At 46.2% G+C, this 26,967-nt stretch overlaps 1 protein-coding gene across 1 annotated transcript in view; it reads left to right on the forward strand.

Moving 5' to 3' along the window:
* The first annotated feature begins 937 nt into the window (after positions 1-937).
* Positions 938-26,967, forward strand: part of HEATR5A (HEAT repeat containing 5A) — a 154,185-nt gene continuing 128,155 nt past the window's right edge. Inside the window, exons 1-9 of the mRNA XM_044271730.1 lie at positions 938-1,164; positions 3,847-4,058; positions 4,518-4,626; positions 5,274-5,423; positions 20,904-21,066; positions 22,694-22,854; positions 23,571-23,820; positions 24,476-24,631; positions 24,741-24,991. Coding sequence (XP_044127665.1) covers positions 1,054-1,164; positions 3,847-4,058; positions 4,518-4,626; positions 5,274-5,423; positions 20,904-21,066; positions 22,694-22,854; positions 23,571-23,820; positions 24,476-24,631; positions 24,741-24,991 — 1,563 coding nt within the window. The 5' untranslated portion in view covers positions 938-1,053. The remainder of the gene's footprint in view (positions 1,165-3,846; positions 4,059-4,517; positions 4,627-5,273; positions 5,424-20,903; positions 21,067-22,693; positions 22,855-23,570; positions 23,821-24,475; positions 24,632-24,740; positions 24,992-26,967) is intronic.

Below are 26,967 nucleotides of genomic sequence, written 5' to 3' on the forward strand. Positions count from 1 at the left end.
CGCATGTGTTTTGCGGATCCGATCCATGTATCAGTGGATCCGTAAAAATCATACGGACGTCTGAATGGAGCCTTACAGGGGGGTGATCAATGACAGGGGGGTGATCAATGACAGGGGGGTGATCAGGGAGTCTATATGGGGTGATCAGGGGTTCATAAAGGGTTAATAAGTGACGGGGGGGGGTGTAGTGTAGTGTTTTGTGGTACTTTACAGAGCTGCCTGTGTCCTCTGGTGGTCGATCCAAACAAAAGGGACCACCAGGTAGCAGGTATATTAGACGCTGTTATCAAAACAGCGTCTAATATACCTGTTAGGGGTAAAAAAAAATCGCATCTACAGCCTGCCAGCGAGCGATCGCCGCTGGCAGGCTGGAGATCCACTCGCTTACCTTCCGTTCCTGTGAGCGCGCGCGCCTGTGTGCGCGCGTTCACAGGAAGTCTCGCGTCTCGCGAGAGGACGCGTATATGCGTCCAGGAGGAATGAATCAACCACCTCCCGGACGCATATGTGCGTACAGCGGTCGGGAGGTGGTTAAAGAAAGTTGCACAAATCGGCATAATTTGGCACATCTAGGGGTTCTACACTTGTTTCCCACAAGCTTCATAAGGACAAAAGGCCTCATAGGAAAGGTGTAAGATGCTCCATTTCATGCCAGAATTTTGGTGCAATTCTGGCAAAAAAAATCTGTGCCACAGTAAGCCAACCAATAGTTGGTATAGAGTCAGAGAAAAGTGTGTCTTCTACCAGATCTATCCTCCAGCCTGAGCTCTGGGATTAGTAAATCTGGGCCTGTGACTGTTGGCATCCCTGCACATGACTAATGACTGAGTAACCATCTGCTGGCTCATTCTGCATTGTGACCTGAGTCACCGAAACGCCCTGGGACCGTCTCAATGCCCACATCGATAGCATCGACGCTCCGCAGGTCAGCCGGTCGATGGCCGAGCCTTCTGAATGACAGGTTTTGGAAACGATTGCCGATAGCAAGCCTGGCGGCTCCGACAGACTTCTGATCAGATCTCAGATGTGAGAGGCACGACACTAAAGCGAGAAATGGAGCGGCTGGCTGTGCTGGATGTTGCCGGACTGGAGGAGCCGCAGCGGGGTTTACGGATACTTGAATGGCTCCGGTATCTGAGGATGGTGCTGCCCGTTACAGCCCGGGTAATAAGCGAAGGGGCGGGGCCGTACTTAGAAAAGACGGGAAGCGGTGCCCGGGGCGCAGTACGGGAAGCGGGGGGTACCAGGACTGTAACCACTGTGCCCCCGAGTCCTCCAGCTACCTGCCTCTGACCAGAGCTGTGCCAGTGTGTACATGTCCTAGGCCCGGGCCGGGCACAACTTTGTGCCCATAGGAATGCAAGGAGTTGAGAATTGGCAGCGGCTCCACTATGGAGGCACAGGTTGTCCCATTTACTGTTATTGAAGGGCAGTGTAACATGTGTGCTGCCCAATTGTCCCGCTCAGGGGTAACAAGTGTCTGACATGTAATCAGTCTAATCTTTTTCCAGTGGTTGATTTCCTTCCACCGGTAAAATAACGTGCACGCGGCGGGCTGAACGCGTAGTTCTACTACGAAACTGTAAAAACAATCGCCCTTCTTTCATCCACATCATATCCCTCGGTTCCCTAGGCTAGGTTCACCTGGAGGGTTTCCAGCGGTGAAAAAACCTCATGCGAATTGCCATTTTTATTTTTATTCACCATACAGGGAATTTAGATATTTATTGACTTTTTTTTGTTTAATTTTAAGATGGGGAAAGAGGGGGATTTGGCAGTTTTTTTAAGCTTTATTTCTTTTTTTATTTAGTCCCCACATGGGACTTTAACATGCAATCTTCATATCACCTCTCCTATATAGGGCAATGATTTGGGAAAATCACAATGGGGCACATTTATTAAGACTGGCGTTTTAGAGACCGGTGGCGGTGGATCCGCTGGAGTTATAAAGAGGCGCCGGCTTCTAATTGGAAGAAAGCTTCCGAGCGGTCTGGCATTTAGACCATTTAATACGTCTAAAACGTCCCCTTCCCCACCCACTTTTTTTAGACCTGGCGTGAGCGGGGAGAAGCCGCAGATCCTTAACGCCGTCACCTGCTCCAGAAATGCACATAAATTAGGCGTATTTCTAATTAGCAAATGACCGATGTGGCTATGGAGCATGTGAAAAAACACCTAGGCCACCTGCACATGTTGTAGATTTTTGTACAGAAAACCAGTGTAAGGGTGCATTCACACGACCGTATGCATTGTGCAGACATCAGTGTCCGTAAACGGACAAGAACAGGAAAAGTTCTATCCTTTTTGCAGGATTGCGGAACGGACATACGGATGCGGACAGCGTGTTATCCCTTTTTAGCGGACCCAATGAGAAAAATAGTCGTGAGAATGGGGCCTAATATAGAACCAGCAAATTAAATGAACTTAGACAAATCTCATATTCACTTTGCTTTTTTTTCCCATGTGGAAATTGACTGCCTTGCGGATTTAGAAATCTACAGCATGTCAGGTATTTTTAGTGTGCAGTGCAAAGGGTGACATCTGTGTCAGATCCGCAGTAAATCCGCAAGTAACAGGCGCATTTTGGTGCAGAAATGCTCAGAAATCTGCAGGAACATTTGTGCGGAATTTCTGTTTTGAAATCCGTACCTTAAGGCCCCTTTCACACATATGATACAGATTGTGTCCGGATGCGTTCAGGGTGCGTTCAGTGAAACTTGCTCCATTTTGCAAGTAAGTTCAGTTAGCTTAGATTGCGTTCAGTTTTTTTCTGCGCGGGTGCAATGCGTTTTGATGCGTTTTTCACTCGCCTGAAAAAAACTCAAGGTTTACAAACAACATCTCCTAGCAACCATCAGTGAAAAACATTGCACCCGGACTGCATATGGATTAAATCCTGTTTTTCACACAGCCCCATTCACATCTATGGGAGCAGGGCTGCGTGAAAAACGCAGAATATAGAACATGCTGCGATTCTCACTCAACGCAGAACTAAAAAAAAAAATTGCACAGAGCCATTGAAATGAATGGGTCAGGATTCAGTGTGGGTGCTACGCGTTCGCTTCACGCACTGCACCCGCACAGAAAACTCGCTCGTGTGAAAGCGGCCTAAGGGTGCGGCCACACAGTCAGGTTTTTTTCTGTAGTTTTGAAAGCCAAAATCAGGAGTGGATCATAGAAGGATAGAAAGTATAAAGGACAGATACTTCTCGTTTTTTTTAATTCACTCCTGATTTTGGCTTCCAAAACGGCATCGGGAAACCGGAACATTCGGTCATACCCTGAGTGGCTCTGACATAGGTAGAGGTCATTCAGCAAGAAAGCTCAAAGTAAATGATTAAAGGGCTTTTTCCTCCAGACATATTTACACCTATTCACAGTGTAGGCGCTAAGTGTTTGGCCGCTGGGGGCTACTATTAGTAATTCCCTAGGATTGTGTATGGAGTGGCAGTCAAGCATCCATACCAACGCTCTATTCGAACCTAGCTGAAGTTAGAGAAGCAGCTCAGTTTTCTGCTTTTGGACATTATCTCGCAGTTCTGTGCTGGAAGACGTTTTCGGTGCTTTGGTTTTTTACCGTATTGTTTTTTTTTATTAAAGGGTCTTCCCATCTCAGACAATGGGGGCATATCGCTAGGATATGCCCAGATTGTCTGATAGGTGCGGGTCCTCGCTTCGTTCTCATTGTAGGTGCCCGCAGCTATCAGACAATGGGGGCATTTCTAGAGATGGGAAAACCCCTTTAAGGTTATTTTTTGTTTGCTGCTGTGTTGACTCACTGACTGGTGGTTTTTTTGTTGTTGTTGTTGTATGTCGTGCATTAACCGCCATGTTTGTTGTTTTTAGACTGAAGTGAAGCAGAACCAGAAACAGTTGGTGGAACAACTGACTTTAATAATGATGGGATCCCCTGGTCCTCCGGTTCGTCAGCTCCTGGCTCACAATCTTGCCGTTGTTTACAGCGCAGGAGACACTTTTTCTGTGTATGAGACAATTGACAGATGCAATGAGCTGATCCGCAGCAAGGATGATTCTCCCAGCTGCCTTCCAAACAAGCTGTATGTATTTTCTGAATGTCTTTGATTATCAAATAATTTCTTTTTCTGTGAATACAGCACACACCTTCTGACTAAAGAGAGATGGGTAAGAGAATCTCATCATGATTTTAGACTTTTATCTACAGTAATACATGAGCACTATTTTTTACTTTCCTACTGCCCCCGAACCCCTGCAGTCAGCACCCATGGTTGCAATAAAACACATTGTCAGGACTGCTGCGCATGTGCACAGGGATCCACTACATTATGTAAGCACAGCAGCCCGGACTGTGTTCCAGCCTAGCTTCTAGTGCTGACATTGGGGGAACGGGGTGGCAGTAGGAAAACAAAAAATGGCTATCTGGACTCCTTATCTACAGTACTGCTCAAGTGTTACTGCAGGTAGAAGTCCAGAATCGTGGTGACAGATTGCCTTTAAAGATGCAGCTGTTGATCTGATAATAACTTTTCACTATGCAGGGCTGCGGTTGCCTGTCTTGGAGCACTTTACCATAAGCTGGGCCGTCTTCTAGGAAGCACATTCAGTGACACTGTCACCAACCTACTTAAAATTCTGCGAAGTGCAGAGGTAAGTTATAGCTGTCCACTCAGGCCACCCTTCTTTCCCGCAGCAGATTCTCCCTGTAGTAATCTTTGAATATTATAGGTGTAGTATCCTGATAAGTACTAACCACCAAACCAATCACCCCAGAGTGATAATAATGAGCAGAGTGCCTCACTAAAGCTATAGCATGGGCATGGATAAATGTAATAGACTTACCAGCTCCTCTGTGAGAACCAATCCTGGCTCTGTGGAGAAGGGTCTATAGCCCCACGCACAGAATGTGGCTTCCCCAGGGGTCAAGCAGGGCATTGAGCTGTGTGATACTTGGTTCAGCCAAGTCCTACAGCTAGAAGTTCAGATCCTCTTCTTGTATAGATCTCCTCCTATATGCCCTAATAAAATGGATGATCCCTTTAAAGGGTTTTACAATCTTAGTTCAAATGCAGTCTGATATATGAGTTGCTAGTGTACTGCCTGTAGTCTGAAATGTCACTGTAAACCAGTCTAACATGCAGTCTCAGGACCGTGTGCTTGTTGTTGATGTGTGACGTCCTGGACTGTGAAGGTTAGAGCCCCTCCACCCCAGAAGTACAAGACGTTGCTCATCACAGGCCTCTCTATCTTCTCTCTTTGGCATTTCTGCTTTTGCAAGAATATGTTTTTCCTTGCAGTCTCAGGGAAGAACTGAAATAATGCTCAGTTTCGAAAGAATTGTCGCTGGTCTTGGAACATCTCTCTCCTCCTGCCATCGAGACATCTACAAGGCTGCACGCTCATGTCTGATGGATCGATCCATGTCTGTGCGCTGCGCAACTGCACAGGTGATTACCTCTAAGTGATCCTAACAGAAATGTTATTTTTCATTGGGGCTTCCTCATAGAGCCATGTATGCATATTGTGTGGTTAGAGTACAGTCTTTACAAACTGAAAGTCATCCCTTGGCTGCTGTGTACATTTATGTAAGCCAGAAAGCAATATGAAATACAAGATTGAATTTCAAAAGAGATGTGGGAGAAACTACCCTAAAACGGGGTTATCCCATAATTAATGTATAAAATGAAAATCAGACATCATGTAATACATGAAATCCTCTTTCTAACAAAGCTAGAACCAGCACTATACACATGGATCCAGAGATCTTCCCATTCATTGCCCCAATTGGTTTGCTACTTTTATTTCAAGCTGCCAGCCTAGGGATGTGTCCTATCTCAGGGAACGTGCTCTTTCTGGTATCAGTTGAAGGATGGAACTGAGCATGTGCTTCCGTCTCAAGAGAAATTAGAAAAAGATCAAACAGCAGGTTTGCAGATAGCGTTCATTGAATCACTCAGTAGCTATAATACATTTCTCGCCCATATTCATTGGGGGACACAGACACCGTGGGTATAGCTATGTCCTCTAGGAGGCGTTGACACTAGTAAAAGCTGTTAGCTCCTCCCCTGGCATCGATACCCCCTCCAGCCTGGAGAGAGAGCTTCAGTTTTTTTTGTGTCAATAGAAGGCAAGACCTCCCTGAAGCTCCTGAAGATTTTTTTTATTTTAGTTTCTTATTTTATTCTTTCTTCTTTTTCAGGTGGGAAACAGTGGACGACTAGCCTCCCTGTTCTCCCAGCGGAGCACGCCAGCGTTGGTCCGCCACCTCCCCCACAAGAAGACAAGGGGACCAGGGCAGCCTCGCTCCCCTGCATCCCGCCAGCTAAGGGTCACCCATCCAAGTCCCTATTCCAGCTTCCTGCCACTACGTGTCACGAGGGTGTCAAGAGCCACGCCTGACTCCGTTGTACCCGGGGTCAGGAGGTCGCAGCGGTTGGCTGCACGCTCTATGTCAGATAGGGAAGTTTCCTTATTGTAGCTTTCTGGGTTTGCTTTACAAACCCTTTTGGCTCACTCAGGGATCCGTAGCTCCTTCTCTCAGCTGTTCCTTGTCCAGCACTCCCAATCCTCCTTATATTCCCCTCTCACACTTCTCTGGTTGCCAGATATAGAGCTTCCTTCCTGGACATCTATTCTGACCCACTGGAGCTGTGTTGCTGCGTTCTCTGAGTGTTGCCTTAGAACGCTACCCTCCGGATCCCTGTTGGACCTTTGTGGACAATTGTTGCCGTCCACCTGGGTGTTTGTGTTTGTCTGTATTGTCTGTCCTCTCCCTGGTGTTTCCCTCTTAGTGCAGTGGTGAGGACTAGCGATCCCACCGGCCCGTTCATTATCTAGGGCTCATTTCAGGGAAAGCCAGGGTTTAGGCACGTGATCGCCGCACGGGTGAGGAACCCGTCTAGGGACGACAGGGCAGGCAGGTACCAGCTGCAAGGTGAGTTAGGGGTCACCACCTTTCCCTCTCCCTTGTGCAGGGCTTTCCCTGTTTTCCTCCCTGTGTGTGTTGCCGGTCATTACATTATATCTGGCCCTTATTTTTGTGTAGGTAAAAAAAAAAAAAAAAAAAAAAAAAAAAAAATTTTTACCTACTTAGAATCCAGTATGGATCCAATTGCTGCTCTGTCCGAACAATTTCATGGCCTGTCTTTGGAGGTGGCAGGATTGAAGGCGTCGGTCCTCCAGCAACAGCAGCAATTACAACAGACCGCAAGCCCAGCGGTTGCTACTGGTAACCAGGTTGTTGCGGAACCCAAGGTCCCTCTCCCTGACAGATTTTCTGGGGGAAGGGACAAGTTTTTGACGTTCCGTGAGGCCTGTAAACTATACTTTAAACTGCGTCCTTACTCCTCTGGTAATGAAGAACAGCGGGTGGGGGTTGTTATTTCCCTGCTGCAGGGGGACCCGCAGTCCTGGGCGTTCTCTTTACCTACTGATTCCCAGGCTCTTCGGTCAGTGGATGAGTTTTTCGGGGCCTTGGGTCTCATATATGACGACCCTGACCGAGTCGCACTGGCTGAATCAAAATTACGGAGACTCCTACAAGGAGAGCGGCCGGTAGAGGAGTATTGCTCTGACTTCCGTAGGTGGGCTACGGATACCCAATGGAACGACCCGGCTCTCAGGAGTCAGTTCTGCTCTGGGTTATCCGAAAGGGTTAAGGATGCGCTTGCATTGTATGAGACCCCCTTTTCCCTTGATGCAGTTATGTCCCTTTCTATCCGTATAGATAGACGCCTTAGGGACAGGTTGAAAAAACCGGAGCCATTGATAACCCCTCCCAAGCAGCAGTTAGTCTGTACGGACATAGACGAGCCTATGCAGCTAGGAGGAACTACTCGTCAGGTCCGTCCTCCTGAGGTTCGCCGTAGGCGTGGGGGTTGTTTTTTTTGTGGGGAGAGGGGTCATTTCATTAACGTCTGTCCTTCTTTCCTCAGAAACAAAAAAACCGTCGGAAAACTACTAACCCCAGGCTGTGTGGAGGATGTCAGCCGGGGGGTATACGTTTCCTCCATACGTACATCGCAATTTGTGTTGCCAGCGGTTATTGTTTTTGGTGATAAGACAGAGACTATTTCTTTCTTTCTAGACAGTGGAGCAGGGGTAAATTTGATAGATGCCCATTTTGCCCGCACTATGGGTTTGTCTCTCTGTACGTTACAGAGACCTATTCCCATATTTGCTATAGATTCTGCTCCTCTGTCTCAGAGAAACCTCACCCACATCGTTCATAATTTACACCTTCGGGTAGGGGACCACCATAACGAGATGCTTTCATGTTATGTTCTGGAGGGGCTTCCCACTCCGGTGGTGCTGGGCCTACCCTGGTTGGTAGCGCACAATCCAGTGGTGGATTGGCAGGCCAGGGAGATATTGGAGTGGAGTGAGCCGTGCAGAGAAAATTGCTTAAATAGCAATTGCTTAGTCGCCTCCATAACTACCCTACCTACATTTGTTTCGGACTTTGAGGACGTTTTTTCTGAAAAGGGTTGTCAGAAGTTACCACCTCATCGTCCTTATGATTGCCCGGTTAACCTCATTCCCGGCGCAAAATTACCCAAGACCAGGTTATATAATCTTTCAGGTCCAGAGAGACAAGCCATGAAAGATTATATCTCCGAGAGTCTGGCTAAGGGACACATCAGACCCTCTTCTTCACCCGTGGCTGCAGGGTTTTTCTTTGTTAAAAAGAAAGATGGGGGCCTGCGTCCTTGCCTAGATTTTCGTGAATTAAATCGGATAACCATCCGAGACCCATACCCTCTTCCTCTCATTCCTGACCTGTTTAACCAGATTGCGGGTGCTAGGTGGTTCTCCAAACTCGATCTTAGGGGGGCCTACAATCTGATTCGTATCAAGGAGGGGGATGAGTGGAAGACAGCTTTTAACACCCCTGAGGGGCATTATGAAAATCTAGTTATGCCTTTCGGCCTGACCAATGCTCCTGCCGTCTTTCAACATTTCGTTAATGACATTTTTAGTCATCTAATCGGCAGGTTTGTGGTAATATACCTAGATGATATCTTAATTTATTCGTCTGATCTGAAAACACATGAGGAGCATGTCAGACAAGTACTACAGGTCCTACGGACGAATGAATTATATGCTAAAATTGAAAAATGTGTTTTTGCCGTTCAGGAGATACAATTCCTAGGTTATTATTTATCTGCGTCAGGTTTCCGTATGGATCCTAGGAAGGTCCAGGCAATTTTGGATTGGGATCTTCCTGAGAACCTCAAAGCACTACAACGGTTCTTGGGCTTTGCGAATTTCTATAGGAAATTCATTAAAAATTATTCGGTGATCGTAAAACCCCTTACTGACATGACTAGGAAGGGGACTGATTTTTCTAAATGGTCTGACGCCGCTAAAGTTGCTTTTTCCTCTCTAAAAGAGAGGTTTACCTCAGCACCTGTACTAGTCCAACCTGATGTCTCTCAGCCTTTTATTGTTGAAGTCGATGCATCAGAGGTGGGAGTGGGGGCTGTGCTGTCTCAGGGTCCGTCTCCTGGCAAATGGCGTCCTTGTGCTTTCTTTTCTAAAAAACTATCTGCAGCGGAACAGAACTACGATATTGGCAATAGGGAACTGTTAGCTATTAAACTTGCGTTTGAGGAGTGGCGTCACTTTTTAGAGGGGGCAGTCCACCCCGTCACTGTGTTTACGGACCACAAAAATCTCCTGTACCTCGAATCAGCTAAGCGTCTCACCCCTAGACAGGCTAGGTGGTCGCTATTTTTTACCAGGTTTAACTTTGTGATTACCTATCGTCCTGGGGTAAAGAATACCAAGGCTGATGCACTATCTCGTTGTTTCCCTGGAGGGGGTAATGTGAGTGATCCGGTACCCATTCTACAAAGAGGAGTGGTTGTCTCGGCTGTACACTCTGCCTTGGAGGGGAAGGTGTTAGAGGCCCAGGGGGACGCCCCGGTCTCTTGCCCTTCAGAGAAGTTGTTTGTACCGTTGAACCTACGTCTCGAATTATTAAAGGAACATCATAATTCGGCACTTGCTGGGCACCCGGGTAGTAAAGCAACCTTAGAGCTATTGTCTCAGTCGTTTTTGGTGGCCAAGGTTGCGTCAGGATGTATTGGATTTTGTGTCTTCTTGTTCTACCTGTGCGCGCGCAAAAGTTTCACATACACGTCCTGCAGGGTCTCTATTACCACTCGTCATTCCCAATAGACCATGGACACATCTGTCTATGGATTTTATCACTGACTTACCTTTGTCTGCGGGTAAAACAGTGATTTTGGTAGTAGTGGACAGGTTTAGCAAAATGGCACACTTTATTGCGTTACCCGCACTACCTAATGCTAAAACTCTTGCTCAGGTATTCGTCAGTGAGATCGTGAAGCTTCACGGGGTCCCCTCCGATGTTGTTTCGGACCGGGGAACCCAGTTTATTTCTAAATTTTGGAAAGCTTTTTGTTCCCGTTTAGGAGTTCACTTGTCCTTTTCCTCAGCTTTCCATCCTCAGTCGAATGGACAGACTGAGCGTACCAACCAAAACCTGGAGACATATCTAAGATGTTTTGTGTCTGAAAACCAAGAGTTGTGGTCGTCATATTTACCGTTAGCTGAGTTTGCCATAAATAATCGCCGTCAGGAATCCACTGGCAAGTCACCTTTTCTTGGTGCATATGGTTTTCATCCCCAATTCTGTACTTTCAAAGAGGGGGGGTCTTCTGGGGTTCCCGAAGAGGAACGGTTTTCGTCATCTCTTTCATCAGTATGGCAGAAGGTGCAAGCTAACTTGAAAAATATGGGAGGTAAATACAAATGCATGGCTGATAAGAGACGGTCGCCAGGTCCGGACCTAGGAGTGAATGACTATGTGTGGCTGTCTACAAGGAATATCAAGTTGAAGGTTCCCTCTTGGAAACTGGGTCCTAGGTTTATTGGTCCTTACAAGATTGTAGCCATCATCAACCCCGTGGCTTTTCGCCTGGAGTTACCTCAGACTTTTAAAATCCATAATGTCTTTCATAAGTCGTTACTCAAAAAATATGTTCCACCTCTAGAACCGTCACCGCTGCCACCCCCTCCTGTTGTCGTGGATGGTAGTTTGGAATTTCAGATATCCAAAATTGTTAATTCTCGTCGGGTCCGCCGCTCTCTCCAATATCTGGTGCACTGGAGAGGTTACGGTCCCGAGGAAAGAATGTGGGTTCCTGCGTCTGAGGTAAACGCCGACAGGCTAGTCCGGATTTTTCATGCCTCTCATCCTGAGAGACCTGGTCCTGAGTGTCCGGAGGCCCCTCGTAGAGAGGGGGGTACTGTCACGAGGGTGTCAAGAGCCACGCCTGACTCCGTTGTACCCGGGGTCAGGAGGTCGCAGCGGTTGGCTGCACGCTCTATGTCAGATAGGGAAGTTTCCTTATTGTAGCTTTCTGGGTTTGCTTTACAAACCCTTTTGGCTCACTCAGGGATCCGTAGCTCCTTCTCTCAGCTGTTCCTTGTCCAGCACTCCCAATCCTCCTTATATTCCCCTCTCACACTTCTCTGGTTGCCAGATATAGAGCTTCCTGCCTGGACATCTATTCTGACCCACTGGAGCTGTGTTGCTGCGTTCTCTGAGTGTTGCCTTAGAACGCTACCCTCCGGATCCCTGTTGGACCTTTGTGGACAATTGTTGCCGTCCACCTGGGTGTTTGTGTTTGTCTGTATTGTCTGTCCTCTCCCTGGTGTTTCCCTCTTAGTGCAGTGGTGAGGACTAGCGATCCCACCGGCCCGTTCATTATCTAGGGCTCATTTCAGGGAAAGCCAGGGTTTAGGCACGTGATCGCCGCACGGGTGAGGAACCCGTCTAGGGACGACAGGGCAGGCAGGTACCAGCTGCAAGGTGAGTTAGGGGTCACCACCTTTCCCTCTCCCTTGTGCAGGGCTTTCCCTGTTTTCCTCCCTGTGTGTGTTGCCGGTCATTACACTACGTTGCCAGTAGCTGAAGGGGTGACCCTGCTGGACCAGAGGAGGGGTGAAGACGGCTGGACTGTAAGTGAAGCCTGCTCCAGGCCGTCGCCGTCGTCCCGCCCGCCAGCAAGATTCCCAGAGTGCGATCCCTACAGAGGGTTAATGTGCACTCAAGTGGAGAACAATGAGAGGTTGACGAATTGCGGCGTGCGCTTGCTACAGAAAGGGTTAATTACGTAAAGGGTCTAATTTTGAACATAGAGTTCTCCCCTCCCAACTTCCCCCCTCACAGACGGCAGTAAGCGTCACCCTCCGGTCTTCTAGCCCGACCGGAGGGGTGATTGTATTTCTAAGCGCTCTGCGCTTCGGACCTGGAGCGCCGGTGAAAAGGGGGGCGTGGCCTACCAGCGGATTGGAGTGCAGGGAAGGACTGCGCAGACCTACTGCAGCGGCGGCTTCCGGCACTTAGTTTCGGGCGGCAGCCGGCTCCAGGCGATTTTGGGCGGGAGATGCAGAGCCTGAGAGGGCCTACTCTTCCCGCCACTGTGATCCAGGAATTCTTTTTAAAGGGGACATATCCTCCCGGACGGCTTCTCTCCCGGCTCTGGTAGGCTCTGTGCTCTCTCCTCAGGTTGCTGTACTCTCTCCAGGCCCAGATTGCCTTACCATCATGTCTGATCCCTCAGGGGCTCTGCCAATTGCTGTCCACTATGTCTGTTCTGTATACCAGGCAAAATTCCCTTGCGGGCAATCGGATTCTGTCTGCTCTGCTTGTCAAGAGCCTAGGCAGGGGGCCACCCTTAAGCCCGTACTGCTGCCTCCCCCTCCGGCCGCCGAGTTACCCGATTGGGCCAGAACTTTCTCTCAGGCCATGGAAAACCTTGCGCAAATCTCCAAATCCACCCCATCTATAGTGGGTCGCTTGGTTGAGAATCCGCCACCGGCGCAGGCTGCACCTCCCTCGGATGCACCCTCCAGAGATTCCCGCTCGGACGACCCCCCTAGGTCACTTCCCTCCGGTGGTTCTGTCAGCGCACGACATTCACAAAAGCGTTTCAGAGTAGACCACATTTCTTCCTCTGACGCATCTCCCTCTCCGCCCCGTGTATGGTCTGATTCCTTTTTTTTCTTCTCCTGGGGACGTGCTGTCCGAAGGAGAGGTTGAGAATTCGGATTTGGAGATGGATACGAAGCAGCCTTCTAAGTTGGCCTCCACCGTGGACAGCCTCTTTGCTGCTATCCGTGACACCTTCCGGGTGCAGAATGATCCTCCCAAAACTGACCAACAGGGGGTATCCTTCTTCCGTCCAAAACAGGCCTCTAAGGTGTTTCCTCACCATAGTGATTTTTCAGAGGTGGTTTCCAAAGCTTGGGATCATCCAGACAAGCGTTTTTCCGCCCCCAACTAGCTGGATATCCTATATAAATCTCTTTCCAGCAGACTGTGTTTCCACGTGGATATCCCCTCCTAAGGTGGACCCACCAGTGGCACAGCTAGCCAAAAATATGGCTTTTCCTATAGCTGATGGATCCTCCCTTCAGTCCGCTAAAGATTGTCGGATTAAATCCCTCTTTGCGGCCACGTGGTCAGCCCTTAGGCCCGTGTTCGCCTCCGCGTGGGTGGCAAAGGCAAAAATCTATTTGGCATCCTCCGCTCCCTTCCGCTGTACGGACTCGCTTTTTGTGATTCCGGAGGGTCCTCTCAAGGGATTGGCGGCCTCCAAGGTGGCAATCGCACGTTGGATTCGGGCTGCAATTGCAGAGGCTTACCGCGCCCAGGAAAGGGTGGGCACATCTTGGGCTCGGAGAAATCGCGCTTCGGCCGCACAGTTGTGTAAGGCGGCTACTTGATTCTCCTTACATACATTTACCAAACTTTACCAGGTGCATACTTATGCATCGGCGGTCGCTGCCTTGGACCGCATGGTCTTGCAGGCGGCTGTTTCTTAGATGCCTGCAGGGACGCTTGCTTCCATTGGTCTGTGTTTTTTTTCCTCCTTGTGAACTGCTTTTGGACGTCCCACGATTCCTCTGTCCCCCAAAGAATATGGGCGAGAAAAGGAGATTTTTGTATAACTTACCAGTAAAATCTCTTTCTCGCTCTTTATTGGGGGACACAGCACCCACCCAGTATTGTTGTTCAACCACAGTTGTGGCTGTTCTGGTTAGTACCCAGTTGGGTCTTTGACATGATTGGTGTTCCATGTTTTCTCTTTGGTTGGCTTCCTTCTCCTACGGCTTGTACACAAACTGTAGCTCTCTCTCCAGGCTGGAGGGGGTATAGCTGCCAGGGGAAGAGCTAACAGCTTTTACTAGTGACAACGCCTCCTAGAGGACATAGCTATACCCATGGTTCCTGTGTCCCCCAATGAAGAGCGAGAAAGAGATTTTACTGGTATGTTATACAAAAATCTCCTTTTTTAGTTACATGCAATTACAGAAGTATTCAGATCCAGGTGCTGGTTTGAAAACTGTGGAATATTTTTTATTTTTTCATTTTGCCCTGTGACAGCACCTGTGAGAGATCCGCCCTCCCCTTGGACAGGAAAAAGGAACCCAAAGATCGCTTTAAAAGGCCCATTCTCCTTCCTTTCTTCAGTTTCCTGTCAACATGAGAGGGTGAATGGACCTCATTACCAGGATCACTAAGGGGGCTGTAGGGCCTCCCTCCCCATAACACCGACAGATATGGAGGTTACCTGTTGGCGTAAGTCTCCACTAGGAGCTGCTGTATGGTGTCTAAAGTCCGCCCTTTCTGCCTGTGGAAGAGGTCTGGGGACGTGCCGAGCATAGCACTTCCTTCTTTCATTAGGCGGGGAGAGTCCTAGTATGGAGCTCAGAAAACTGGAAGTCATGTCTCTGGGACTCAGCCTGCGTTCCAGCGGGGCACGCAGAAGTGAGGCGTGTCGGGCGACAGCATAAAAAGAGCGCCAATTTCAAAAAGGAACTCCAGCCAGACGCCCATAGAAGAGCCTAGGAGCTGCTAGTAAGCTCGGCAGCGATTTCTTTACTGAGAAATGATTACTCCAGCGCTATGATGGAGAGGGAGACCAGCGTGCTGAATGCTAGGATGCTAATCTGGAACAAAGCATGGTGTTCCTGGGAGGGTAAGAGGGGTATACCCCTGTCACTTGTATTTTTTATGCGGGAGGCCCTTATATTATAAGCCCTATAATGTGGTATATATGCATTTTCAGGGGCCTAAGGATATTCCTAAGAAGGCTCCCCATAAGACTAGGAAGGATTGTGGAGTATGCAGAAAGAGGTTGAATCCATCCTACCCAAAAGCTGTATGTCAGTAGTGTCTGGACAAAATATGGGCTGAAGAGTCTCCCGCCTTACTTCATAATATTCAAGATATGATTAAGACTGAAGTACAGCCTTCTATGGAAGAATTTAAGAAGTCAATCCAGGGGGCCATTATTTCAAGTTGAGGACACAGATCTTTTACTTAGAGGTGTTTTTCTATCTCAGACAATGGGGGCATATCGCTAGGATATATCCCCATTGTCTGATATGTGCAGGTCCCACCTCTGGGACCCACACTTATCTCGTAAACGCGGCCATCAAAGTGAAGGAGGGTGCATGCGTGGCTGCCCTCTGTCATTCCTATGGGGCCACACTGGCTCGGCTGTTTATCTGGGCCCCATAGAAGTGAATGGAAGCGGTAAAAAAAATACAGAGTGGAAAAATGGTGGCAAATCAAAGGGGCTTCTCTTTAAGTCCCAGTCAGTGTCTGGGAAATAGCACAGCAATTACGTCAGACCTCTGGTTGGGGTGGTCACCTTTCTTTTTTTCTTTAAGGCCTGGGAAGAAATCTTTGCAAGCTGCTGGGTCAGAAGTATTCTAAAAGAAGCTTACCGGCTGTTAAAAGGAAGTTTTAGTTCTGGTGCTGGAAGAAGATTTGGTAGAAGTCCTTTATTCAACTCTTTTCCTAGTACCAAAGCCAAATGGAACTTTTCATACAATCCTAAATCTGAAAGACCTAAACAAATATCTGTCTTATGAAAAGTTCCACATGGAGTCCATAAATATACCAATCCAACATCTCTTTCAGGACTGTGTGATGGCGTCAATCGATATAAAAAATGCCTATTACCGTGTATCAATCCATCAGTCCTCTCAAAATTATCTGAGAGATTTGAATGTAGGATTTAATTTATCACTTTTAGTATCAGGCCCTTCACTTTGAGGTCTCCCAAACTCCCAGAGGTGATGGCACATCTAAGAAGATCAAACATAATTATAGTGCCTTATCTAGATGATTTTCTATTGGTGGGACATTCGAAAGTGGAACTAGAAATCCAGATTCAAGACGTCCGGAGTATACTGTCATTCCTAGGGTGGGAAGTAAATTGGGAGAAATCAACCCTTTCTCCAAGCTCCTAGTGTATTTTTGTGAAAGTATGTCTAGATTCGGTTGCACAGACCTGTTTTCTCCCAGACACAAAAAATTATTTTATTCGCTCTACTCAAACTAGGACCCTAAAATATACCTTTTATTAATTATCGTTAAAATATATCCCCCGTTTTGGTACACAAAAGTGCAAACCTAGGGCCGGCTACTTAATACTACACGTACAGCAACCACCACGATTGTGACGAATAAACAGCGATACACAGAAAATTATAAAAATAGATAGAAGGGAAGGTCATACCATACTTAGGTGGGGCGGCTAGTATCCTTTTATGCGGGGAGTCTTTCCCTAATGCAGTCCTTAACCCTTTCATGACCAAGGGTCATTGATGCCCCAGTGTCCAGGTCAAAATTTACAAATCTGACGTGCGTCACTTTTACTTATCTAAGCCATTCTAAAATTGTTTTCTCGTGACACATTGTACTTCATGATAGTCATATATTTGAGTCAATAAATTTCACCTTTTATTTATGAAAAAATCCCAAATTTACAAAAAATTTGGAAAAATTCACAATTTTCCAAATTTCAATTTCTCTGCTTCTAAAACAGAAAGTCATACCTAATAAAATATTTATTACTTAACATTCCCCATATGTCTACTTTATGTTGGCATCATTTTGGAAATGTCATTTTATTTTTTTAGGACGTTAGAAGACTTAGAAGTTTAGAAGCAATTCTTACAATTTTTAAGAAAATTTCCAAAACCCACTTTTTAAGGACCAGTTCAGGTCTGAAGTCACTTTGTGGGGCCTACATAGTGGAAACCCCCATAAATGACCCCATTGTAGAAACTACACCCCTCGGGTTACTCAAAACTGATTTTACAAACTTTGTTAATCCTTTAGGCGTTCCACAAGAATTAAAGGAAAATGGAGATGAAATTTCAAAATTTCACTTTTTTGGCAGATTTTCCATTTTATATATTTTTTTTCTTTAACACATTGAGAGTTAACAGCCAAACAAAACTCAATATTTATTACCCTGATTCCGCGGTTTACATAAACACCCCACATGTGGTCGTAAACTGCTGTACGGGCACACGGCAGGGCGCAGAAGGAAAGGAATGCCATACGGTTTTTGGAAGGATTGTGCTGGATTGGTTTCCTGAATGCCATATGTTTTTTTATTTTTCTGCCGATCTTCTTGTGCAGGGGCTTGTTTTTTGCAGAAAGTGTTGAGGTTTTTATCGGTACCATTTTTGGGTACATAGGATTTTTTGATCATTCATTATTACACTTTATAGGGCAAGGTGACCCAAAAATTGGCTGTTTTGGAACAGTTTTCATTTATTTATTTTTACAGTGTTCATCTGAGGAGTTAGGTCATGTGATAGTTTTATAGAGAAGATCGTTACGGACGTGGCAATACCTAAGGCTACTTTCACACTTGCGTTCGGGGCTCCGCTTGTGAGTTCCGTTTGAAGGCTCTCACAGGCGGCCCCGAACGGATCCGCACTGCCCTAATGCATTCTGAGTGGATGCGGATCCGCTCGGAATGCATCTGTCTGGCAGCGTTTGTCCTCCGCTCCGGGAGGACGGATCCGCTTGAAAATTGAGCCATACTGTGCCAACTTCAAACGGATCCGTCCCCATTGACTTACATTGTAAAGTCAAAACGGATCCGTTTGCACTATCATGAATAAAAAATAAAAAAAATTATTTTTTTTTGTTCATGGTAATGCAAACGGATCCGTTCTGAACGGATCTAAGCGTTTGCATTATAGGTGCAGATCCGTCTGTGCAGACACCAGATGGATCCGCTCCGAACGCAAGTGTGAAAGTAGCCTAAGGCTACTTTCACACTTAGAATTTTTTTTACAATATAATGCAGACGGATCCGTTCTAAACGGATCCACCTTCTGCATTATATGAGTGGATCCATCTCAGACGGATCCGCTCTGAACGCTAGTGTGAAAGTAGCCTTATATGTATACTTTTTCTTATTTATTTAAGTTTTACACAATATAGCATTTCTGAAACCAAAAAAATGATGTTTTAGTGTCTCTATAGTCTGAGAGCCATAGCTTTTTTATTTTTTGGGCGATTGTCTTAAATAGGGTATCATTTTTTGCGGGACGAGGTGACGGTTTGATTGATTGGTTCATAAGCCTTTTTGATCGCTTGCTGTTGCACTTTTTGTGATGTAAGGTTACAAAAATAGCTTTTTTGGCACAGTTTTATTTTATTTTATTTTTATGGTGTTTATCGGACCAGGGTCTATCATGTGATATATTTATAGAGACGGACGTTACGGACGCGGTGACACCTAATATGTGTATTTTATTTTATTTTTTATAGGAAAAGGCAATTTCTTTTTTTAATTTACATTTTTATTTATTTATTTCTTTTTACTTTTATTATTTTTACTTTTTTTTTATCAGTTCCCTCTTGGATCTTGAAGATCCAGTGGGGCTGATAGTTGTACTATACTTTGCAATGCTCTTGCATTCCAAAGTATAATACTTCCAGGTGTCCTGTAGGTGGCAGCACTGGACACCTTTGCCATGGCTCCCTCCCTCTGTTAACCCCATGGATGCCGCAACCGCGGCATCTATGGGGTTATAGGAGAGTGTCAGCATAGAGCTGACACTCTCTGCTGATGGCGGCGGCGGCTCAGTAATGGAGCCGCCGCCATCACACACAGAAGGGGGATCGGGGGCAGCGCTGGAAAGGGGGGGGGGGGTCGGTAGGCTGCCTACAATATTGAGGGAGGATGGGGCAGGAGGGGCGGCTAAAAAATGAATGCATGGGGCGGGGAGGGGGCGGACCGCATCAGGGCAGATGAACGCAGGAGGCAGTGAGGGGCACAGATCGGAGGCAGGAAAGGGGCACAGATCGGGGGGGGGGGGCACAGAGGGGCGCCAAGGGCTTGGAGGCGCACAGATCGGAGGGGGGCACGAGGACACTACCTGATTTCAGGCTCTGATCTGCAGAGCGCAGATTTTTTCACTGCTGCGATTCGATTGGTTAGTCTGCACAGACTAACCAATCGGATCGATTGCCGGCAAGGGGCGACTCTGATTGGTCCCTTGCCGGCATTACTGCACTGTATGCTGTCCATGACAGCAGCAGGGCAGGGGCAGAAGCTTTAATCCAAGCACTTTGCAGCGCTTGGATTAAAGAGCTGCCAGAACGTTTATATACATGGTAGCTGCACGGGGTATGTGCAGCTATCACGTATATATACAGATTGCGGTCGGGAAGGGGTTAAACAGGTAGCATCTCCATCATCTAATAGGAGCTAGTGATGTTTCTAGTTCCCAACATATAAGGTCTGTCTCATTATTTGTGCTGTCCGCAGCATTTGTCAGTTATAATAATAGAATGTACCTGTACCTTATGGTTCACACTTCAGTTATTCGATCAGTTATTTCCATCAGTTTTTGTGAGCCAAAACCAGAAAACCAGCAGTGAAGCCTACTGAGAGATAAGTTTTATAATGGAAAGATCTGCACCTGTCCTGTGTTTTTGACCCCCACCTAGTTTTGGGTCACAATCAAGGATGGAAATAACTGAAGTGTGAACACAGCCTTAGGCCTCATGCACACGACCGTTGTGTGTTTTGCGTTCCACAAAACATGGATGGCATCCGTATGCGTTCCGCAATTTGTGGAACGGCACGGGCACCCATTGGTATAACTGCCTATTCTTGTCCGCAAAACAGACAAGAATAGGACAGGTTATATTTTTGGGGCGGACCAAGGAACGGAGCAACAGATGCGCACAGCACACGGAGTGCTGTCCTCATCTTTTGCAGCCCCATTGATGTGAATGGGTCCGCATCCAAGCAGCAAAAACTGCGGCTTGGATGCGGACCAAAACAACGGTCGTGTGCATGAGGCCTAAGGCTACTTTCACACTTGTGGCAGAGTTATCCGGCAAGCAGTTCTGTCGCCGGAATTGCCTGCTGGATCCGGCAAAACGTATACCAACTGATGGCATTCGTAAGACTGATCAGTCTTAAAAATGCCCTATCAGTGAGAAAAATGCATTGAAATGCCGGATCCGTCTTTCCGGTGTCATCCGGAAAAAGGGATCCAACATTTATTTTTTTCACCTTTTTTTTTCGGTCTGCGCATGCGCAGATCGGAAGGATGGATCCAGCATTCCGGAATGCACTAATACAATCCTATGGAAAAAAATGCATTCAGGCAAGTGTTCAAAAAGACTGAACTGAATCATCCTGATGCATCCTGAACGGATTTCTCTCCATTCGGAATGCATGCGGATAAAACTGATCAGTTCTTTTCCGGTATTGAGCCCCTAGGACGGAACGCTATGCCGGAAAAGAAAACCACTAGTGTGAAAGTACCCTAACTCGCATGAGTGGAAACCGTGCCATAACCTGTCTAAACAGGGTTTTGTTCTTCTTAACCTCAGGTTATAATAGCGTTGTTATTGGTCTTGTGACAAGACACTGTATAATCTAGGCCACTTTGTGTTTAACAAAGGAACGCATGTATATTTGGAACTTGACCCCAAGAACATAAGAAACTACAAGTAGAACTACATTCAACCCATAACTTGCTGTACATAAAATGGAGAAAAATATGGCAGATACTTTCACAGTACCAATTCCTTTCTATTGTCCTCTCCGCAGTGTCTACTGGCCATTCAGAATGAAGCGTCTTTCATGTCGGGCTCTGACCTTGAGAGCTTAGTTTCTCTTTGCTTCAAGGCCTTTGAAGGCAGCAGCTACGATGTACGTCTAGAAGTATCTCGTCTCTTAGGAAAGGTTCTAGCAAGGGCTGTGCATGGAACATGTGAGTCATTTGTAAATAATTTTTAATGGGGTTTACTTTTTAACCTGTTTTTCTGCCTCACACAATATATATACCTCTTTATGATCATGGTAGATATGATTTTAATACTTGCATTGACATATATTAAAGGGCAGTTTATTTTTAGGTATTGAACTGTGGTTGGGTTTTACTGAAAGTGTAATACATAAAACAATTTTTTTTAAATATAGATACAATAAAAAATATATAAGTTAATAACATACAGGTCTAAACATGACACATGCATTCACAGATCATACAGTGGTGGGACAAAGTAAGACCCCATGCGCACGACCTTTTCCGTTTTAGGTCTACAAATTGTGGATCCGCAAAATATTGATGCTTTCCATGTGCTGTCTGCGTTTTTTTGCAGGCCGTTGACTTGACAGTGGGTCCATGGTCCATATTTTGCACACATGGTACTATATTTTTGCAAAGAAGAGATATGGAGGTGTAAAGCACACAGGTGATCTGTGAGATTTCTGCATCCATATGTCCGTTTCGCTAAAGTATGGAAGATGTCCGATACTTGGATGCAAAATACAGACCCATTGAAGTCAGTGGGTTCGCAAAAAATGCAGAGGCAACACACACTGTATCTGTATTTTACAGACTGCAAAATACATACAGTCATGTGCATGAGGCCCAAGACCATTTTTACACAGTCAGTGTTTGATCAGTGATTTCCATCAATGATTGTGAGCCAGGACCAGGGGCGCCTTAAAAACACAGAACAGGTGCAGGTACTGCAGGTACCTCATCTTACCTTATTACTCCCGGTTTTGGCTCACAATCTCTGATGAAAATTACTGATAAAACACTGACCATACATTGGCAGAGGGTAGCCTTAGACAAAAACTAGGGTGATGTTGGTATGTAAAAGCTGTAAAGGGTAGGAAGGAGATGGAAAGTGAACCCATGTACCCTACACTGCATCCTAGGTGCCCTAACAAAATTGCAAACACCACATAAAAGTAAATTCGAAAATTACTCGCTATGCAACCAAATGTTGCAGTGTCGAAAAACACATTTGCACGTGTATTGGGAAAAAACTCAAAGGCAGGCACAGTAGCAGGATAAAAAGTGCACCTCCAGCTGGTCGTACTTCAGTGCCTCTGAGGCTACTGCAATATTCGCTGTAAATACATGGGGTCTGACTGACCCCCCCCCCCCCCAATGGAATATCAGATAGCATATATCCACGACATCCTGGTGCTGTCCATTGTGGCTGATGTCTTATACTGCATTACACTAGTGATCACAAGACAACACTGACCCAGCCAGAGTCTTTCATTGATAATCTTCTCTCACTGCAAATACACATGAGCAGTGTTTCTTTCACTTCGGCTCTGTTCACACTACCGCTAACATTTCCATTTTCTGTTCCATCACTAGAGCTGTCTGAATAGAACAATAGTCTATCCAATGATGGATTCCAATAGTCCCCGACGGACCCCATTAACTTGAAATGGTTCAATCAGATTTCCATCATGGAATAGCGCAGCAGGCTACTTCCCAGCCTGTGTAAAGGGGCATTTAGTAGTCCTGTTACTGATTCTTCACTTTAATCTACTATGTTTTGTGCAGTAAATGTTTTCTACTTTGACAGCCTCTTCAAGACAAAGTACACGCAGATTATCCGTGGAAGATGCTCTTGGTCTGTTATCCACTGGATTCCTACGTGGAAATTCTGGGTTCCTACGAGGTGGTGGAGACATGCTGGGAGGAAGTAGCAGTAGCACTCGCCATGTGCGGCTGGGAGCAACTCAGGTACCTCTATGGACTAATGTCCTTTTACTCTGATCTTTGGGCCAGTTATCAGGAATGACTATAGAAACAGTAAATGTGCCAGTAACCACCTGATAAAAATTAGCACTGGTGTTTGCAGCACTGGGGTCTTAATTTCGAATCCCACCAAGGGCAACATCTGCATAGAGTTTGTATGTTTTCTGGTGTGAAAAAGTTGTAAACTGCACATTTGCAACTTTTTCACTGGCACTTGCAGGAAATATTTTTTACAAGCGCTGTCTCTCCTCAGGCCTCCCCACCTCCCTAAAAAAGGGCGTGGGGAGGGAGCAGGAGCGGCGTCCCTGTCACATTTATCATCTTCTACGCCAGTTTTCTGGTGTACAAATACACTGGTGCTGGCATAGATTTCAGTTCAGGTGCACGGACTGCCAGATGCTGCACCTAATTTATAAGCAGCACCCGGCAGCGCGTCTGGTTATCATAGCCCTGTGTACGCTGCCAGGTTATGATAAATCAGGCCCATGGTGATTGAGAATTTACAGAATGTCCGTAAAGCGCTGCAGAATATATATAAATATAGGTGAATAAAATAAGAAATAAATGTTGGTCTATGCAAAAAGATCTTCATAGTTTAGCGTTGAGCCGGTATAAATGTTAATCTGCCACAGTATGTGAAAGAAAAAGTCAACATTCTATAATCATTTAGTTTCTGATATGTCTATTAATTATCCCTGTAGGCTTACGTCATTTTTATCAGCACACTTGGAGGCCAATGGCTATCCAGAAATATCCCTTTGCTCTTGACTCATCTTTTGGACATCGTGTCCCATCAGAAGGCAACTCACATACCCGTGGAAGCTGCTTGTGCTAGACGTTGCATCTCCTACATCCTCAGAGCCACTTTAGGGGAATTGCTGGGAGAGAAGGCCCAGCTGGAAGCTGTCAGAGACATAAGTGAGGTCCTTAAGAAGCTCATGAAATCTGTGGGTATGTAGTTGGCCTATTTTTTCACATCCATCACTTGATTTTACTTCCCCTAGTATTTAATCATATTGGATGTCAGTGGATTAATAAGTGCAAACATTTATGGGGTCATTTACCAAACTGGTGTAAAGTAGAACTGGCTTAGTTGCAACCAATCAGATTCCAGCTTCCATTTTTGACATCTCCTTTGGAAAATGAAAGGTGGAATCTGACATTAATATGTGTTTTTTCACAGTATGGTCAGTTATTATTTTATGGGTGTCTGTACGTGGTTTAGTCCAGTCACTGGATCTGTATGTGAACTCTAATTGTGGGGCTGCAGTTGTACTCGCTGTTGTCTCAAATGAGAAGTACTGGTGCAGCTCAGCAATTGGCGGTAATCCACTTGCTTTCCCATCACCGGGCTGCATACACCACCATAAAGGCAGTCCCTTAGAGAATGAATAAGGCTGTGATGTGCATGCTCGACCTGCCCTTGTTTCATTTACAGGGTCCCCGTTACCCTACAGATCTTAATAGTTGCCCCCTATCCTGTGGACGGGCAGTTACTTCATCTAACCAGAGTACCCCTTTAAGGTTGTGATGTCCTGATAACATTCTGCTTGCTTTCACTCTGACAGCTAACTGCCATTGGGTTTTCTGTTTTCTTTCTCATTAGATGCTGTACTAAGTGACAGTAACGTGGAGACACGGTTCTGTCATACTGATATTGCTACCAGTCAGAATGCATTGGTCTGTGCCCTGCAAGAGCTTGGTGATCTTATCTTAGGATTGGGTACCACAGCTGCTCCTTTGCTACGGGACTCGAGCTTTGGTAATATTTGTGTGTCAGCAAATTTGGGGATTATTTTCATGTTTGTCTGTGGATACATTTACAAAACTAACAGAAGATTTTGTTGTTGTTGCTTCCCTCTTTCTTTTAGGGCTCCTGGACACTGTGATCTCTGTAGTTCTCCACCCTAGTCTAAGTGCCCGCTTAGCTTCAGCTTGGTGCCTTCGCTGTGTCGTTCTTTCTCTGCCTTCTCTAGCAGCCCCTCTTTTAGATCGTTGTACAGAACGTTTGATAGCCCTGAAATCCTCTCCCGAGGCAGTTAGTGGGTACAGTCTGGCCGCAGCTGGCCTTCTGGGCTCCATTAGACTATGTCCATTTGGCGTGCCGCAGGGGAAAGGAAAAGTAAGTATCGCTTAAACATCTTCCTTATAGCAGTTCTGTTTTTTATTTTATTTATGGAGCACTGAAACTCATTTCACCGATCCCCAATAGATGTCTTTCTGGTGCTGCCTAGGTTCCTCCTGCTCCCTGCTTACTTCTTCTGTCTGAGTACCCAGGAAATGCTCAATCAGCCATTCACTGACTTAGGTCCGTCACTGCTGGGGTCAGTGATTGGTTGAGAGGTCATTTACAGGACCTTTGTGTGTTGAGATGGGAGCAGGAAGTAGAGTGCAGCAGGGACTTGAGCAAAGTTGGAAATACCTTGTCAGGGCATTGGTAGGATGAGTATCAGTTCTTTAATGTTAGTTCATTTTTTGTAGCTTGAAAAATACAGTTTTTTTTTAAGTCTAGGGCAGCACACAAACACACAACAGCTGCTTTCAAATTATCCAAAGAAATACATTGAGTATTGCCAAAAAGAGTTAGATCCTCCCACCAGCTATACCCCTGAGCCAAAAAGTGTTAGTTAAGTGTCCTTGGGAGACAGACATGCCTTATTCACTACCACCAGATTGCAAGGACGCATGGCCTACCTCCAAATCTGCTGTAACCCTGATGGGTCACGTCACATTTTTTAAAAATAATAATCTTTATTTATATAGTACCAACATATTCCGCAGCGCTTTACGATTCAAGTTTCTTCAAGGTTTTTTGCAGCATAGCTTCCCTCACCAAGGGGCAGCACACTGAAAAGAGTAACACAGCTGGATCTGGGCAGAAGACTCTGGAAGAGTGAGTAGCCCGAGAGGTGAGTATATCCCCCTTGGCAGTCCACTTCCCCCAGCCCTACCACCTCTTCCCCTGTGCCCATGACCAGCACCAAGGCCCTTGACTTATCCCTTTTTGGCCCCACTTCTGTCCCTTCTGCCCTCACTAATCAAGGCTGTGGCTTCTATAGCCATCTAGACCACGTTTAGCGACCTTCCTCATTTCCTCCATTTCAGCATCAGGAGACCGAACTACTTACTCCTCCTGGCTTCTCTTTTGTCTGGGTCTGGTGCCAGTGCTCCAGACCTGCTTCACGTTGGTCCCTTATTCTGCCCTGGCCTCTTGAACCGCTTTTGCGGCACTCTTTGACACTTCTCCCCCACTCCACACTGCTTTATAATTCTGGGGGGGGATTACCAGACAGTGTTGCATGTCAGCGGTCCATCTACACATCCAGTGAGGTGCTGTAGCTCTTGTCCATTATAAAAAAAGAAAAGAAAACACTGTGCATATTAACTCACCCGCTCCATTTTACTTGGTAGGTTGAGCTTCCAGTGCTGTGTACTGCATATTATATGATGTATTCTGCGGCTGTGCATTTGAGATGTGCCCATTTGGGAAAGAATTACATGAGCTGGCAAAGGCCAACACTGTAAAATTACAATCCCCTCCCCACTTTCCTTAGGTCTGGATATTTGCATGAACTACTGGAGAAGAACCGAAGCATCTATGTTCTCCTCCAAAAGATAATTCCACTCCTCCAATGCCATCTTTATGGTCAGTAGTTCTTCGTCACCTATAGAGTCATTATGTTCAGGAGCAGAAAAGACCTTAGAAAAGAACCCACATGTCACCATCCTACCTGAAGAAGCCTTTTGAGACAGAACTGCCCCTGCACCTGTGGAAGATGTGTCCACTTCCAAAAGGAACTGCTTGGAGGCATCAGGATAATGATGGACTGGAGCAGAGGAAAAGGACTGTTTCAGAGTCTGAAAGGCAGATTTTGCCTCTGGAGTCTAGGTGCCGGTCAGGGCAGATATAGGTGCGAGGGGAGAAGTAAGAGATGAATTGTCTATAATAATTTGCGAAGCCCAGGATTAGTTGGATTGACCATAGACCAGATGGACAAGGCCAGTTTAATCTGGCAGATTTTTCTGTTTCCATCTGTTGACCCTGTTCAGAAATTATATAACGATGGAAAAAGACAGTAGTTTTTCTCAAGAAATCAA

This window comes from Bufo gargarizans, chromosome 11, assembly GCF_014858855.1.
Source record: "Bufo gargarizans isolate SCDJY-AF-19 chromosome 11, ASM1485885v1, whole genome shotgun sequence".
Lineage (NCBI taxonomy): Eukaryota > Metazoa > Chordata > Amphibia > Anura > Bufonidae > Bufo > Bufo gargarizans.